The sequence below is a fragment of the Amblyomma mixtum genome, chromosome 4 (genome assembly GCF_055824585.1).
Source record: "Amblyomma mixtum isolate Tamu chromosome 4, ASM5582458v1, whole genome shotgun sequence".
Lineage (NCBI taxonomy): Eukaryota > Metazoa > Arthropoda > Arachnida > Ixodida > Ixodidae > Amblyomma > Amblyomma mixtum.
Genome location: NC_143015.1, coordinates 90458420 through 90471688, shown reverse-complemented (window position 1 = coordinate 90471688; position 13269 = coordinate 90458420). Strand labels below are relative to the sequence as shown.

The window sequence follows — 13269 nt, the reverse complement described above, 5'->3', positions numbered from 1 at the left end:
GCGAAGCTCACCTGAAACCAAATTTAGATATTTTTTTTTGCCCCAGGAAGAAAGTAGAAACTGAACTTTCTGGGGCTTTACAAGAAGGCATTGCTGTTCGCATTGTCACATTGCCTCTGGTGTTCCCAAATGACAGCCTGTAAAATTATGCGAGCCGGCCCCTCCGCAGGGATGTTTTCCTGCTGAAAAGTTTCATTCGGGGTTGACAACTTATATTTGTATTTCAAAATGAAAAGGGTGAGAGGCCTTCTTGATCAGTGCAAAAGTCTAAACAGTCACCATCGGCCTTCATGATTGCATGTAAAGGACAGATGTCGAAAGGACTTGATTGTTTGCCTACCCAAATCTCTCAATGGCATCTGTATCTAGCTTATGAACTTGAAGAACGCATCACGAGCTAGTTGGTTTTCCATCACACGAAAACAGCGCGAACTTCACAGAGGACGTAGAAAGGACAGACGAGACACAGGTGCTGACACCGTTAGTCAGCGAAATGCGACCGCCGCAGTCGGGATTGAACCCGCGTCTTCGGTGTCTTGTTGTTAGTCAGCGAAATGCGACCGCCGCAGTCGGGATTGAACCCGCGTCTTCGGTGTCTTGTTGTTAGTCAGCGAAATGCGACCGCCGCAGTCGGGATTGAACCCGCGTCTTCGGTGTCAGCACCTGTGTCTCGTCTGTCCTTTCTGCGTCCTCTGTGAAGTTTGCGCTGTTTTCGTGTGATCTAGCTTATGTTCAATAAATAAATAAATAATTAAATTATTGCCTATTTGAGCTGCACTAGTTTCAGGAAGTTTGTAATGGCAGCCCAATTGGTGGCTCACTCCTCGGTCTCTCCCCTTTTGTGCGCTGAGCTAAGGATAGAAACACAGTCTCTAAACAAGACTCTTTGGCCGGAACAGAGCACTGCACAGGGCCCAGCTCACAGAATTTTGCTAGTCATCAGCTGCTTCTTTACTCGTTGCTGCTTCTCAGTACTGCCAAGCACGAAGTGCACTTGACGGCATGCTGCATTGATTTACCCCTTGCATGCCTGCGGCACGTTCTCTGTACACTTCTTCTGTTCCCTCTGCTCGTGTTGTTCCTCTCCTGCACCTTGCATGCCCTCTCAGGAACCCATAAAGAGCACCAAGACCTCTCTCCAAGGCTCCTCCTGCGTGGCTGTTAACCCTGTGCGCGTTTGTTCGAGGGTAAGCAGCGCATGTTGCCTACAGCATCCCTGGATGACAGGTTGCTGCTTGATAAGTACTTGAGGGTCCTTCATCTGCCCGGAAGTGTTTCTGATGTGTTTTGTTATTTATGTGTGTGTTTTACTTGTTTCTCTGCTATCTTTCTTCTACACTGTCGGCTTTTGCAGCCATACCACTTCCCCCTCCCTTTGGATGTCGGGGCTGTCGTCCGCATAAAATGATGTCACATATCAAGGCCACGAGACCCGTCATCATTGGTCACATGGCTCACGGATCCTGTGACCCACTGATTACATAGCTAACAGGCCGTGTCGCCTGTAAAATTATATTGATCGTAACTTCCCCCTAAAGAGCTGATGCTGCAAATCATGTCACGTTGCGTGAACACTCTCCCAACAAATATTTTTTTTTACCCTAAGGGCCCAAGGGAGCATTGCTACGAGACTGACGGAATTGGGAAATGAAGTGTGATGTACAGTAGAATCTCTGTAACGTAATCCTGGCTGGTACAACTTTCAGTATGATATGAATTCGTAAAATTCTCTGGCCAAAGTGCATTGTGTACAGTGCGCAGAGTTTTGGATGTTCCTGACACTTCTTGCAGTCCCTTGGAATCTTATCAGATCCTACTGTATGCATTGAATACATCAGTGGAGTATGTAGTGATATGAGATGCAAGAGTTTTTAGTGTGATTTGCCAGAAAAAAAAGTAAGAAAAAACTTGCCATTTTACTATTTATTTAAAGGTTTGCATTTTAACCTATGCATTCTAGAAGTCACTTAAAAGCTCATTAGGCAGAACCCATTAGGCTGATTATACTAACTTGGATTATCAAGTGCGTACACTAAGTATCAGCTAGCAAGCATGAAGATGAAGCCAGCTACTTAAATTACAAGGGAAGCATTCGTGAATGGAAATGTTAGCCAGCTTCACCTAAGCAAATTCCCTCCTGGCATTTTAGCTTTCACTGCTTCTTGAACATAGCAGAAAATGATGTTCTAGTTCGCAAAGGAGAGCAGGCGTGTGAATATATATAGGCATTGTAGGAAAGCCGAAGTTAGGACAGAAGCTGTTATAATTGGTTAAGATGTCATTCCCAATGCTGCATCACTTACAGTAATGCACTAATCATGTATCCTGCTTTATGAGTGATTTCTGTTAGTATCAAGCATCTTTTCTCTTAATCTTGACATGTGCGAAAGCGTAATAACGCTGTAAACGTGCTATAGGACAGTTTGATGCCACAGATAGATGGAAGCTTCTCTGAATGTTCTTTTGAGTTAAATGTTGTAATGCAAATAAAATTAGTAACGTTTTGTGAAACAAAGCTTGAATAGTATTAAAGGCTCTCCACCAGTATTTTTATTAGGTTGTCATTTTCAGTTCGATGATGCAATGCTTGGTGTTAAGACATGTCCATTTCTTTGTACAAAATGAGTGTACTGAAACCAGCATGCGGCTAGTCATTACAAATTTGGCAACGTTCTGTGTATAAATAATTCTTGCCCTGGGAGTCCTCGAAAAATTCCACTACACAAAAAAAGAGACAAAGAAAAGTTGGCGGTGGTGTGCCATTCATGAAGACACGTTTTCATCTTCTCGAGCCGTAGTAACTTAATGAATCCCGGTGTTTTCTTACTCATTTATGTTCATATATGATGTCCAGTCTCCAATGATGCCAGCAGCATATTTCACCACAAGGACTCTTGTTTCAAGCATTCACCGGCATCTTTGCATTTTCTTGATGCTGACACTAATTAAGGGTGCATCCGACACTGGCCATTTCTTTTTGTTTGTCTCTGCTATTCCTTCAAAAAGAAGGAATTAAAAATAGCGTTAGTATTAGGGAAGATCATTTCAACTTTGGCATTGCATAGAAGTAGCCATTGTTACTAGGTGCAAGGGCTCCTACTCAACCATTGTGACATATCGAGGTAGACCCACCACAGTAACTAAATTTTGCTGCTAAGCATGGGTTCATGTCATCCACATTTTGATGGGGGCTAAAGGCACATACACATGTATGCCAAGAATTAGTAAATGCATGTTAAAGTATGTCGAGTGGTAGAAATTAATCCAAAGTGTTTTACAATGCCAATGTAGTCAGAGCACATGAAAAAAAAAAAACGTGGCTTTTTTTATTGTCTCGTTACGTTTTACGGTGTAGTCAATACACAGCCATCCATTAAACCCACTGCTTTCTCGCATTTTTCTACATGTATGTGCACTGAGTGGCTGAAACAAAATGTAATGTTTTTCATTCAGTGCTCTTTTCTGCCTTAGATGTCTACTTGTAATTGTCAGGATTGTTTTCATGGCAAAGTTGCTACAAATTTTAGCATATTGAGATGCATAACCGCTGTGCGTGAAATAATTGGCAAATTTTGTTCTGTCAACACTAGAGATGGGCTAAGGGCTACAGTATGTTTTCTCTCTGATATTAAACATGCCTTGTTGCGTGCAAATGGATAACCGACCTTTTGGTTTTGTTTGATGGTGGCAACAGCAACCCCCTTCGGACCAGGAACTCCCACACCCCATCATCAATGAGCCGTACCTCGAGAGTGTCCGTCACGCGGGCATCACCTACTCGGCTGACGGACAGGACAGGCTCTTCAGGGCACACGGTGAGTGCTGCATATTGTGTTTCAAGCTGTCAATCATGCACTAAGAACCTTTGAGGAATCGGAGAAAACTTTGTACTGTTAATTATCAGCCGTAGCCATGTTACGCTTGTAGAATTCAGTGTGTGTGCCTTTCCTGCCCACTGCTGTGGAACATACAGAGGAATGCTCACTGCAAAGCTGGACAACTGACAAGGATGTTTCTGCTGCATCTGTTCCACCAAAAAGATGCTTGCTTGTTTCTTTTTCTTTCCAATGTGCAGAAATGACTTCCTTATTCAGTATGTACCGCAGCTTCACCTATCATCTGTCGCTCATCGTTCATCCCCATCAACATCATGCTGGTTTAGCCTGCCTAGCTAACCCGATGTTAACGAGGCTGAATCCACTTAACCGAGGACAAGCACCCTTCCAGTACGAACCTACTTCCCTTATTCTCCGCATGCACCGGCCACCATCCTACCTGAGCTGAGTTTTATTGTCGCCACACTTATGATACTATTAGTTCCGTGCATTGCATTGTGCTTAAGTTCATTTTTTTTTTGCTGTGCTGGTAATGTGGTGCTCATTCAGCGCAAAAGCCAAGGAGGTGCCACTTTTGGGGCACCCTTCTGTGGGTGCATCTCCGAGAACCAACAAAATGCTTGTTCCACCCACTTCCACCCACCTGAAGCCCACGGCGAATTCAAATCCGAAGGTGTAATGAAGGGTGATTAGCGCAAACAAGTGAAATGTAAGACCAGTACTGCTAAAACAGATTTGTCCCATCATATCGTACGATCACCCATTCCCTCGTAATATCAGCTGGCATTCATTCCCTAATCCATACTCCTTTTTTGGTCTCTTAACTATGCACCCGTCATGTCCCTTTATGTTCCTCACTTCACTATCCTTACCCCCATTTCATGCTTCTTCGGTAGCCTCCGACATTCATCTCAAAATTCATCTCAGTAACATCCACGGAATAGCATTGCCTCCACAAACAGCTGTCGCAAAGCTTTGTCTTGCTCCCTGAGAGCAGATCCGCCTTTTTGTTTACTTCATAATACGAGTCCTGTGAAAATGTTGGGACTCCAATGTGATGCTTCACTGATGTAGCATTATGGCTTAATGTGTGCTAACTCTTGTTGGGCACCACAAATTATGTGTGAGCATAGCATCCTTGGATTTAGAAAAATATAGGAAGGAATCGATATAATGTCGTTGGAGTGCATGCGAGTATCTATAGGGCAAAGTGTGCATTTGGTTCTCTGCTCTTTGTGGAATAATATACGTTACCACTGCTCTTCTCAGAAATGAGACCGCATTCGTTGCCAGTCATTGTTCGATGTTCTTATGCAGGTCACACCATGAGGGAGATCTTCACACTGCGTGAGAGCTCCTTCGCACGCATTCCCGACTTGGTCGTCTGGCCAAGTAAGCAGGCCCTTTGTTCATTGAGAAAGGCTGTGTTGCTGAGTGCTAAGCACAGCCTTGCATAAGCATGCACACACTGTCCTGTTTTTCCTAGTTTGTTTACAAAACCAAGGGGAGCAAATTGGGATGTTATTTTGTTCATTCGTTTCATGGTGTTGATCAGAGTGGAAAATTAGCTGCATGAAAAGACAGTCACATGCTACCAGTGACATATGGCTCTGAACCACATGATTTAGCGTGCTTAAATGACCAGGCAGGGGTGTTTATAGACATCTCATGAGTGCAGCACTATGCGATTTTCTTTTTTTTTTTTCACCCTTGCTTGAGAACTCTGAAACAGTAGTAGTGTATGTGTTCTGTGTGGCTGTGTGCTTACTTCTCTCTTGTTTCGAACGTTCCACACTCTCACTGCTTCCTCTCGTGCAGCGTGTCATGAAGACGTTGTCACGCTGGTGACACTGGCCGCTCAGCACAACGTTGTCATCATTCCATTTGGAGGTGAGCGAGTTGGTACTGGTAGATGAGACTGAGTACTGGCAGCCAAAGCTGTCACTTGATAGCATTAATAAACCCATTCGTGCCATCCCTATTGTCTTTGTGAAAGGTTCACATTCAGACAGTCACATTGACTTCATCTGTTTTGTAGGTGCTACTATTAAGTTATTTGGTCGCCGTAGTTGTGCCCATTATTTCTCATGTTTGTGAGCCAGCTTTCTGAGACAGTGTCATCCATTTCCCCCAAAGGTGGTACCAGTGTGTCGGGTGCCCTCGAGTGCCCGGCCGGGGAGACGAGGATGATTGTTTCCCTGGACACGTCTCAAATGGTACGTGGTTCTACGTGCTGACGTCATTAACGTTCTCTGGCTTGCACTCTGGCAAGCACTCCCTCTTTTGTGGCCTGCAAAAGCTGAGAGGGCTGGGGGGAGGGGGGTGTCTGTGCAGAACCGCATCCTGTGGGTGGACAAGGTGAACATGACGGCCAACATCGAGGCGGGCATCATCGGCCAGGACCTGGAGAGGCAGGTGAGTGGGAATGGGCATTCTTGGCACACTGTCCCTCGTGCCATGTGCCTTATACCCCTGTCAGATGAGCAAGTTTAGTGTCATTTTCAACGAGTGATACTCACCTGTAGTGTCATTCGCATCGTGTCACACGATGAACTTTAATGACACTCACTGCTGAACGCACTCGGCAAAAAGTGAGTTTGGGGAACTCACTTCACTTTTCCCGAGGGGCGAAGTGTATAGCCTCGGTAGCAGCGTTTTGAAATTAGAATGCAACGTCGGCAATAAAAATGGTGTTTTATTGAACGCAGCTAATTTTTTTTGCCCTCTTGTTCATGTAAACTTATTTGTGTTGCCATTAAATATATATACATATATTCCGACATTCTTGTTTTCAGCTGCAATAATTTTTGAGGCAGCCGCAGCGGTATGGCGGCTAGCATGGCGACCGTAGCAACTATCTGCAACCGTTTCGGTGTGACGGTGCAACAGTGCAGTGTTTGCAATCCAAGGAGGCGCTCGAATGCACATGTATGTCGCCACCACTTTTTGCGACTCAGATTGTGTCAGCTGCACAGAAACGTTATCGCCGTGGGTCGCCATGATGCTTCAAAAAGTGAAGTACTGCTCCTGGCTTGTCTCGTCTTGCGAAGCCTTTTTTGTAATCTCCAAAACTGCACAAAGCTCCTTGATAATCAAAAAATTTCTTGCAGTTTGGAATCTACTGTACATTAACTGCACATTAAAGATTTGAAGCGCGAAAAGTAATATTTTTTGTGCCTTACTTGAAAAGCCATCGTCACCACCATCAATTCCGAATGACACTTTATTTTTCCGTGTAGCAGCACGCCCCGAAAGTGTCACTCGTTCTGGATAAGTGCACTTCGTGAAAGTGTCACTAAACTTGCCCGTGTGACAGGGGTATTATTCCATTCGCAGACTTAGTGTCTGCCATTTTTTGGTACAGCTGTCGCAGTTCCACTACAAAGCCGCATGAACTGGCCCTGAGTTGCTGCCATCATTTGTTTTGTATGCCTTTATTTCTATCTGTGAAGTGTTGGGCAATGCCATACTGGATCAACAGGAGGCCATAATAGCCTCTCAGCTCTGGCAAAGATCAGACCCCATTCGCAATACCATCAAGTGTATACTGTGGAATCAGACGAGGAAGAGTAGCAGTTGATGCACTAGTCTAGTCGAAATTGGCTGCCTGTATTATTAGGGTTGAACCCTTGTTTGCTGTCTGCTGAACCGCATTAGGCTTGTGTAGCGGAAGTTGCATAGCCACCACGTGTCACCATTGGTTAAAAAACGCTGGTCTGTGCAGCTGCTTTGCTGGTGGGACCAGTGTAGACTGGCACTTACTTCGGCTCCAATCCACTGCACAAAATCACAATTGTTTGGCAGCCATCTTTGCAGGCACCCATGGCAACAACGCAGGGTGGCCATCTCCTTTCCGTGGGAAACTTAAATATTCGCTGGTTAGTTATATATGCCAGTTATATTGATTTGAGCATAAAAACACGTACTGCTAGAAAGAGACGGGAGGCAAATCACACATGCTACTCACAGCTTAATTTATTACGCCTACTCACTCTTTTCTGGTGATTCTGTGATACTTCATCATCGTCACGAGGACTGTTTCTTCCCGTACCACCACCGCGCGTGCAGCTTGCGGAGCATGGCCTGTGCACGGGCCACGAGCCGGACTCGTACGAGTTCAGCTCCCTGGGCGGCTGGGTGGCCACGCGGGCCTCAGGCATGAAGAAGAACGTGTACGGCAACATCGAGGACCTGGTGGTGCACGTGCGCCTGGTGACGCCCAGTGGCACGGTCGAGCGCAGCTGCCAGGTGCCCCGGCTCTCCAGCGGACCCGACGTGCACCACTTCGTGCTTGGCTCCGAAGGTAATAGGCGTCTTTGGTGTGCTCCATCTGGTGGCCACAATGTCAGTGGGGCCTTATCAGTCCATGAGATAAGTAGAGGGATTCAAATTTAATAGGAGGACGGGTGGTGAGGTCTTGTCTCTAGTTGCCTTTTGGGGGGGGAGTGCATTCGGAGGCACTCGCTTCCACTCGTGTCTTCCCGTGGGTTACCTCCTCTCAGTCTTCACGAACGTCGTTGCCGCATGCAAACTGACTGTTCTTGCTTCGCGCAGTGAGTGCATTCATTCGCGGCATGACCGCGGCCGTGTCGCACTATCTGGCATCATGACGTGATAGGGTGCAGGCATGAGGAAAGAACGGCTATGACTCAGATAAGAGTCTAATACTGTCGCTTGCAGGTGGAACGTGGGGAGCGGCGTTTCTCGCGATTTTAAAAGCCGGTTTTTCACAGAAAAGTTTATTTTTTTAAGTTCACAGAAATTTTGGACTGTTTGATTATTCGGACCACTTTTCGGGTCCTGCCGAGTCCAAGAAATCGGCCGGCGACTGTATATGGTTAGAAGTTTGGAGGATTGCTTGCAGTAGGTGTCTGTGCAGGCTTTGCACGAAGTCAAGGAAAAAAATAAGTGCGCAATGCCATGGTTGTCAGTGTGCACTTTACGCGAGAGAACAGCTTTCAGGATGGTTTGTTGATAAGGTTAGAAGGGCCATGTTGCTTTTTGTGTCACATAATGTGCAGCATATTGAATGCCTTCAAAAGTGCTGTATTCTGGTCAAGTGATACTTGCTCAGCGTCGAAATTCGGAGTATTTGTCGTGTGACCTTACGAGTCGCACCATTTCTGCCTGTGGCTTGCAGTATGGAGTGAATTTGGATTGTGTGAACCACTTTAATTTAAAATGTGGCATCACATGCGCTTGTGATTCACTGATGTGATTATGTGTAATAGTGGGTAATATCTGTGCCAGTGTAGCAAGTGCTGATTGACCCAATGTTTGCAATCTCTGATGTTTTGGGGGGGGGGGGGGGGGGGGGGGGGGGGGGCCAAAATGTGCACTTTTTTACGGTGTTTACTAAGTATTTATGATGCAAAACGTGTATAAGTTTTGGTTTGTGAAGGTCTGAGCATATGTTAGATAAAAGATCAGTTATGAGAGAGCAGCTATGTCAAATGTAGGCAGTAAGTGTGGAATCTCCCGAACATTCAAATTAAAATTTATGTCACGCTTTCGTTATTACTGCTCGTTTTCAATATTGTTCATCACGTGTCACACTTTTTTGGAGAAAATGCGCTTTCTGTGGAAGCACGAGCCTTCTTTAAGGTCAGCGCTTCACACTGTGAGCAGAATGTCAACAGAGGCTAAGAAAAGGCAAAGCAGTGCTACGAACAAGGACAACAGAAAGGAAGAACACATACGCGTTGACTTAATCAATAAGCCAACTAGTCCAAATTGCCACTCTGCATCAATAGAGGCCTGCTGGAAGTCTACTGAGTGCTAGCAGCCATTTTGACATGGTTGACCTCCCGCCATTGCGTCAGCTTTCCAGTGGACGTCATATGGGCATTCATGGACATGGTGATGATGATGATGGATATTTATGGGGCAAGGGCATCTGCGGCCAAAGAGTGCCATGGCACGAGGTATTTTCGTATTGCTCGAGGTGGGGTCAAAGACCCATTTCTTAAGCATTTCACCCTAAATAAGCCGAGCACCAGACCAGGGGAAATCGTATACCCATTGTGTCACCGGTGGGTACCTGGCGGCACTGGGGATCGAACCCCGCACCTCCCGCATCATTCATGGACATCCTGTGTGCATTAAACGCCTGCGGGGCAATATTAGGTGGATGTCCAGAGGATGTCGTATGGTTGTCTGGGAAGCATGTGACATTCATAGGTCATAACGGGGCAGCTAGCTGCTCGCTGTGCTTGAAGGGTCACCTTTCGTGAGCACTCTTTCCCTCTCATTCTCACCCCTGGTGACTATGCGTGCAGGCACACTGGGTGTGGTGACCCAGGTGGTGCTGAAGGTTCGGCCCCTGCCCGAGTGCCGGCGTTACGGCTCCATCATCTTCCCGACCTTCGAGCCGGGTGTTGCCTTCCTGCGGGAGGTCACCCGACAGGTGGGTTGCTCCATTCACACTGATTTCTCTCTCCAGAAGTGTCTGTTATAGTGGTAGCACGTGTTTCACGAATATCGTGATGTGTGCAATGGTAGCAATGCTACGCCATTTGTGTCGAACCGTGTCATTGTACTAAAATGACACTGAGGTCAACTTGAATGTAATTCTTGTTTAAAGTGAAAATTGTTTCTATGTCTTTTTCTGTGCTTGCCTACATTTGTCCAGCAGCAGAAGGTGCATTGATTGCTGAGATTGTTGGATTTGAAAATGGAGCATTTTTCGGAATTCAATGACAGAATGGGGCCACATTTTGCTTGCGAGAACGGCTGGTGGCGACGACACCAGTATGTCATTTTTTGACATTTGCTGGCTCATAAAGGCCTCATTTTCAGTGAGACGAGCCTCTTTCTTTTTATACTGCAGTAATCTGTCATTAGAAGACAATTTTAATCTGTTCACAAGTGTCCCTTTAAATAAATCTTCTGCATATTGCCCAAATGGCAATTCTTTTTCCTTTGATAAATCACCCTAGCACTGCGCCTAAATGCGATTCTGACAAGGAACAGCAGCTGACACTTGATGGTAGGGCCTGTCTCATGATACAGGGTCATGGCTGTTGCAATTTTTTACTCTGTATATACGTATGTGAGGGAAACGACTATGCACTAGCGACAAGCGGAATCTAGTCCCATTCCATTTTCCCACTCATTTCCACTTGCTGTTGGAGCAGCAATGGCTTACATACGTACATTTCACGCCTTTACCTTGGCAACACGACTGTCACTGCAGCCAGGAGTGGTAACAGCATGAATGCAGGTCATCAAATCCTTAGACAAATGCTTCTCGTTATATGCATCTATACTAGAGATGTGTCCGCCGAAATGGAATTGGAAAAAACTATTCTGCATCTTCTTTGCTTTGCACTGCAGTGGTACATCAGATTGGTCCTCTCTTTGGACCTTTTTTCTGCTACACCATCATTACCCTGAGCCTTTAGTTCAACAGGGCTGCAAAGCTCACTGCTGTCACCACAACTTTGCCATACGCCACGTGTGACCACTTAGCAGTCATGTCTTCAGTCGCACTTTGCATTTTGAATGTTGTGAGGATTCCTTCCTGGTACAAGCATCAGTTCTGCTCATGATTCTGAAGAACCACGGACTTGTTGTCTGTTGCTCGTAAAATGCCAGTGCCTATCCTAAAACCATTTTGCAAAATTGGACGCAACTGTATTATTAAAGACGCCTCCAAGGAGTACTAAGAATGGGTCTATTGAAGATCGTGCAAAGCCAAATTGATCAACAATGGAAAAGTCTCTGCGAAAGTTGCATAGCTTTCTTATCCAGCTTAATGGCTGCAGTCGTCCCGCCACGGTGGCTCAGTGGTTACGGCGCTCGGCTACTGACCCGAAAGAAGCGGGTTTGATCCCGCCCGCGGCAGCCGCATTTCGATGGAGGCGAAATTCTAGAGGCCCGTGTACTGTGCGATGTCATTGCACGTTAAAGAACCCCAGGTGGTCGAAATTTCCGGAGCCCTCCACTACGGCGTCCCTCATAGTCTGTGAGTTGCTTTGGGACGCTAAACCCCAATAAAACTATAAAACAAAGATAATGGCTGCAGTCAAGGGGCTGCTAATGGATAGTTACTGTCTTGACTGAAACCTACTCCACATTTGGGGATTTCCGTGAAAGGATAGAGCTATTAGAGCAGAAAGCTTCAAAATTGTTTACTATCTCTTTGCATGCTGTCATTTGCAGGCAGTTCTTACCTTTGAACTTCTGCACATGCAGTGAGCTTTCTGTGTGTGCAGACTTAATTCTTCTGAGATCAATTGCCACTTTCAGTGTGCAGGAGCTGATAAGAAAAGATGAATGAAAAGTTCACTAGAACATTGAGATTCTGCATCATGGTACGCAACCGTCTTTGGCTCTTTCGACTTGCAGAACATCCGGCCAGCATCCATTCGTCTCATGGACAATCAGCAGTTCATCTTTGGTGAGTCTTTCGTGGTGACTGCCATGAACCTCAGCAATGTGCAACACTCAACCCTGTTTCATAGTGAAACTAAATGCCTAAAAGGCAAGAACAGAATCTGCCGATTTGCGCATGATCTCTCCCACAGGACTGGAGTGGCCCGTGGTGGGTTAGGCCTCGTGGTTTGACTTTCTTAACTTTATTTATTTATTTATTTATTTATTTATTTATGTGTGTATATATATATGTATGGACAGTACGGCCCACTGTTAAAGGGAACATGCGATCGCGTGACCTCCGCGCTTCGCGGAGCGCTGCCGCCGAGAACTTGTGGGAATTGTCGGCACAAGATGCATGCGCAGTAAACCGCGGTGGCTGGTCTTTCCACGCATGCGCCTCATGCCTCATATTCCCGCCACATCTCGGCAGCAGGGCTTCGTGAAGCGCGGAGGGCACGTGATCGCATGTTCCCTTTAACAATGGACCGTACTGTACATGCTGCAGGCCATGGTTGGGTCCTCCAGGCAGGAAGGGCAGATTCGTAAAAATCGGAATCGCAGCATCTAAATTCAGCATTACAGCAGCAGTAATATAGCAGCACAACATTTAGCAGAAAGCCAATACATAATATACCAACATGAAACGCGGCTGAGGAACATAGCTTAGATTTTTTTGGATATATATAAGGTTTGCTTAATGGGTTCCAGTCATTCAAGGTGCACGGTAAAAACGAAAACTTGTACAAATCGGTCCAGGGTAAATATAGTGTTAATAAATCTTTGTGATATGGTTGTGTGCTCCCTGTTGGCATAGCTGAAAGAAGAAATTTCAAGTCAGAATTTACTCTTGAGAAGTAATGAAAGAAAATCTAAACGAAAATTTCGCCTTCTCATTTGTAGGTGTTCAAAACCATTAGCGTGCATCAATTCTGAAGAGGAGTCATTGATGCTATCCCATAAGTGATACAGTGGAAGCTCGTTAATTCGACCCCCGTTAATTCGGAAAATCGGATAATTCGGCGCGCACGCGAGGTCCCTACAATTGTACATAGAA

The 13269-nt window shown here is 45.7% G+C and overlaps 1 protein-coding gene across 2 annotated transcripts in view; it reads left to right on the top strand.

Annotated features, from left to right (window-relative positions):
• The window catches only part of Agps (alkyldihydroxyacetonephosphate synthase), a 62201-nt gene that overhangs the window by 33767 nt on the left and 15165 nt on the right, over window positions 1-13269 (top strand). Inside the window, exons 4-12 of one of the 2 annotated variants that reach the window (XM_089587051.1) lie at window positions 1110-1187; window positions 3695-3815; window positions 5154-5228; window positions 5655-5726; window positions 5973-6052; window positions 6171-6251; window positions 7905-8139; window positions 10115-10242; window positions 12186-12237. In XM_089587051.1, the coding sequence (XP_089443177.1) occupies window positions 1110-1187; window positions 3695-3815; window positions 5154-5228; window positions 5655-5726; window positions 5973-6052; window positions 6171-6251; window positions 7905-8139; window positions 10115-10242; window positions 12186-12237 (922 nt within the window). The remainder of the gene's footprint in view (window positions 1-1109; window positions 1188-3694; window positions 3816-5153; window positions 5229-5654; window positions 5727-5972; window positions 6053-6170; window positions 6252-7904; window positions 8140-10114; window positions 10243-12185; window positions 12238-13269) is intronic. The other variant, XM_089587050.1, reaches the window with a different exon arrangement.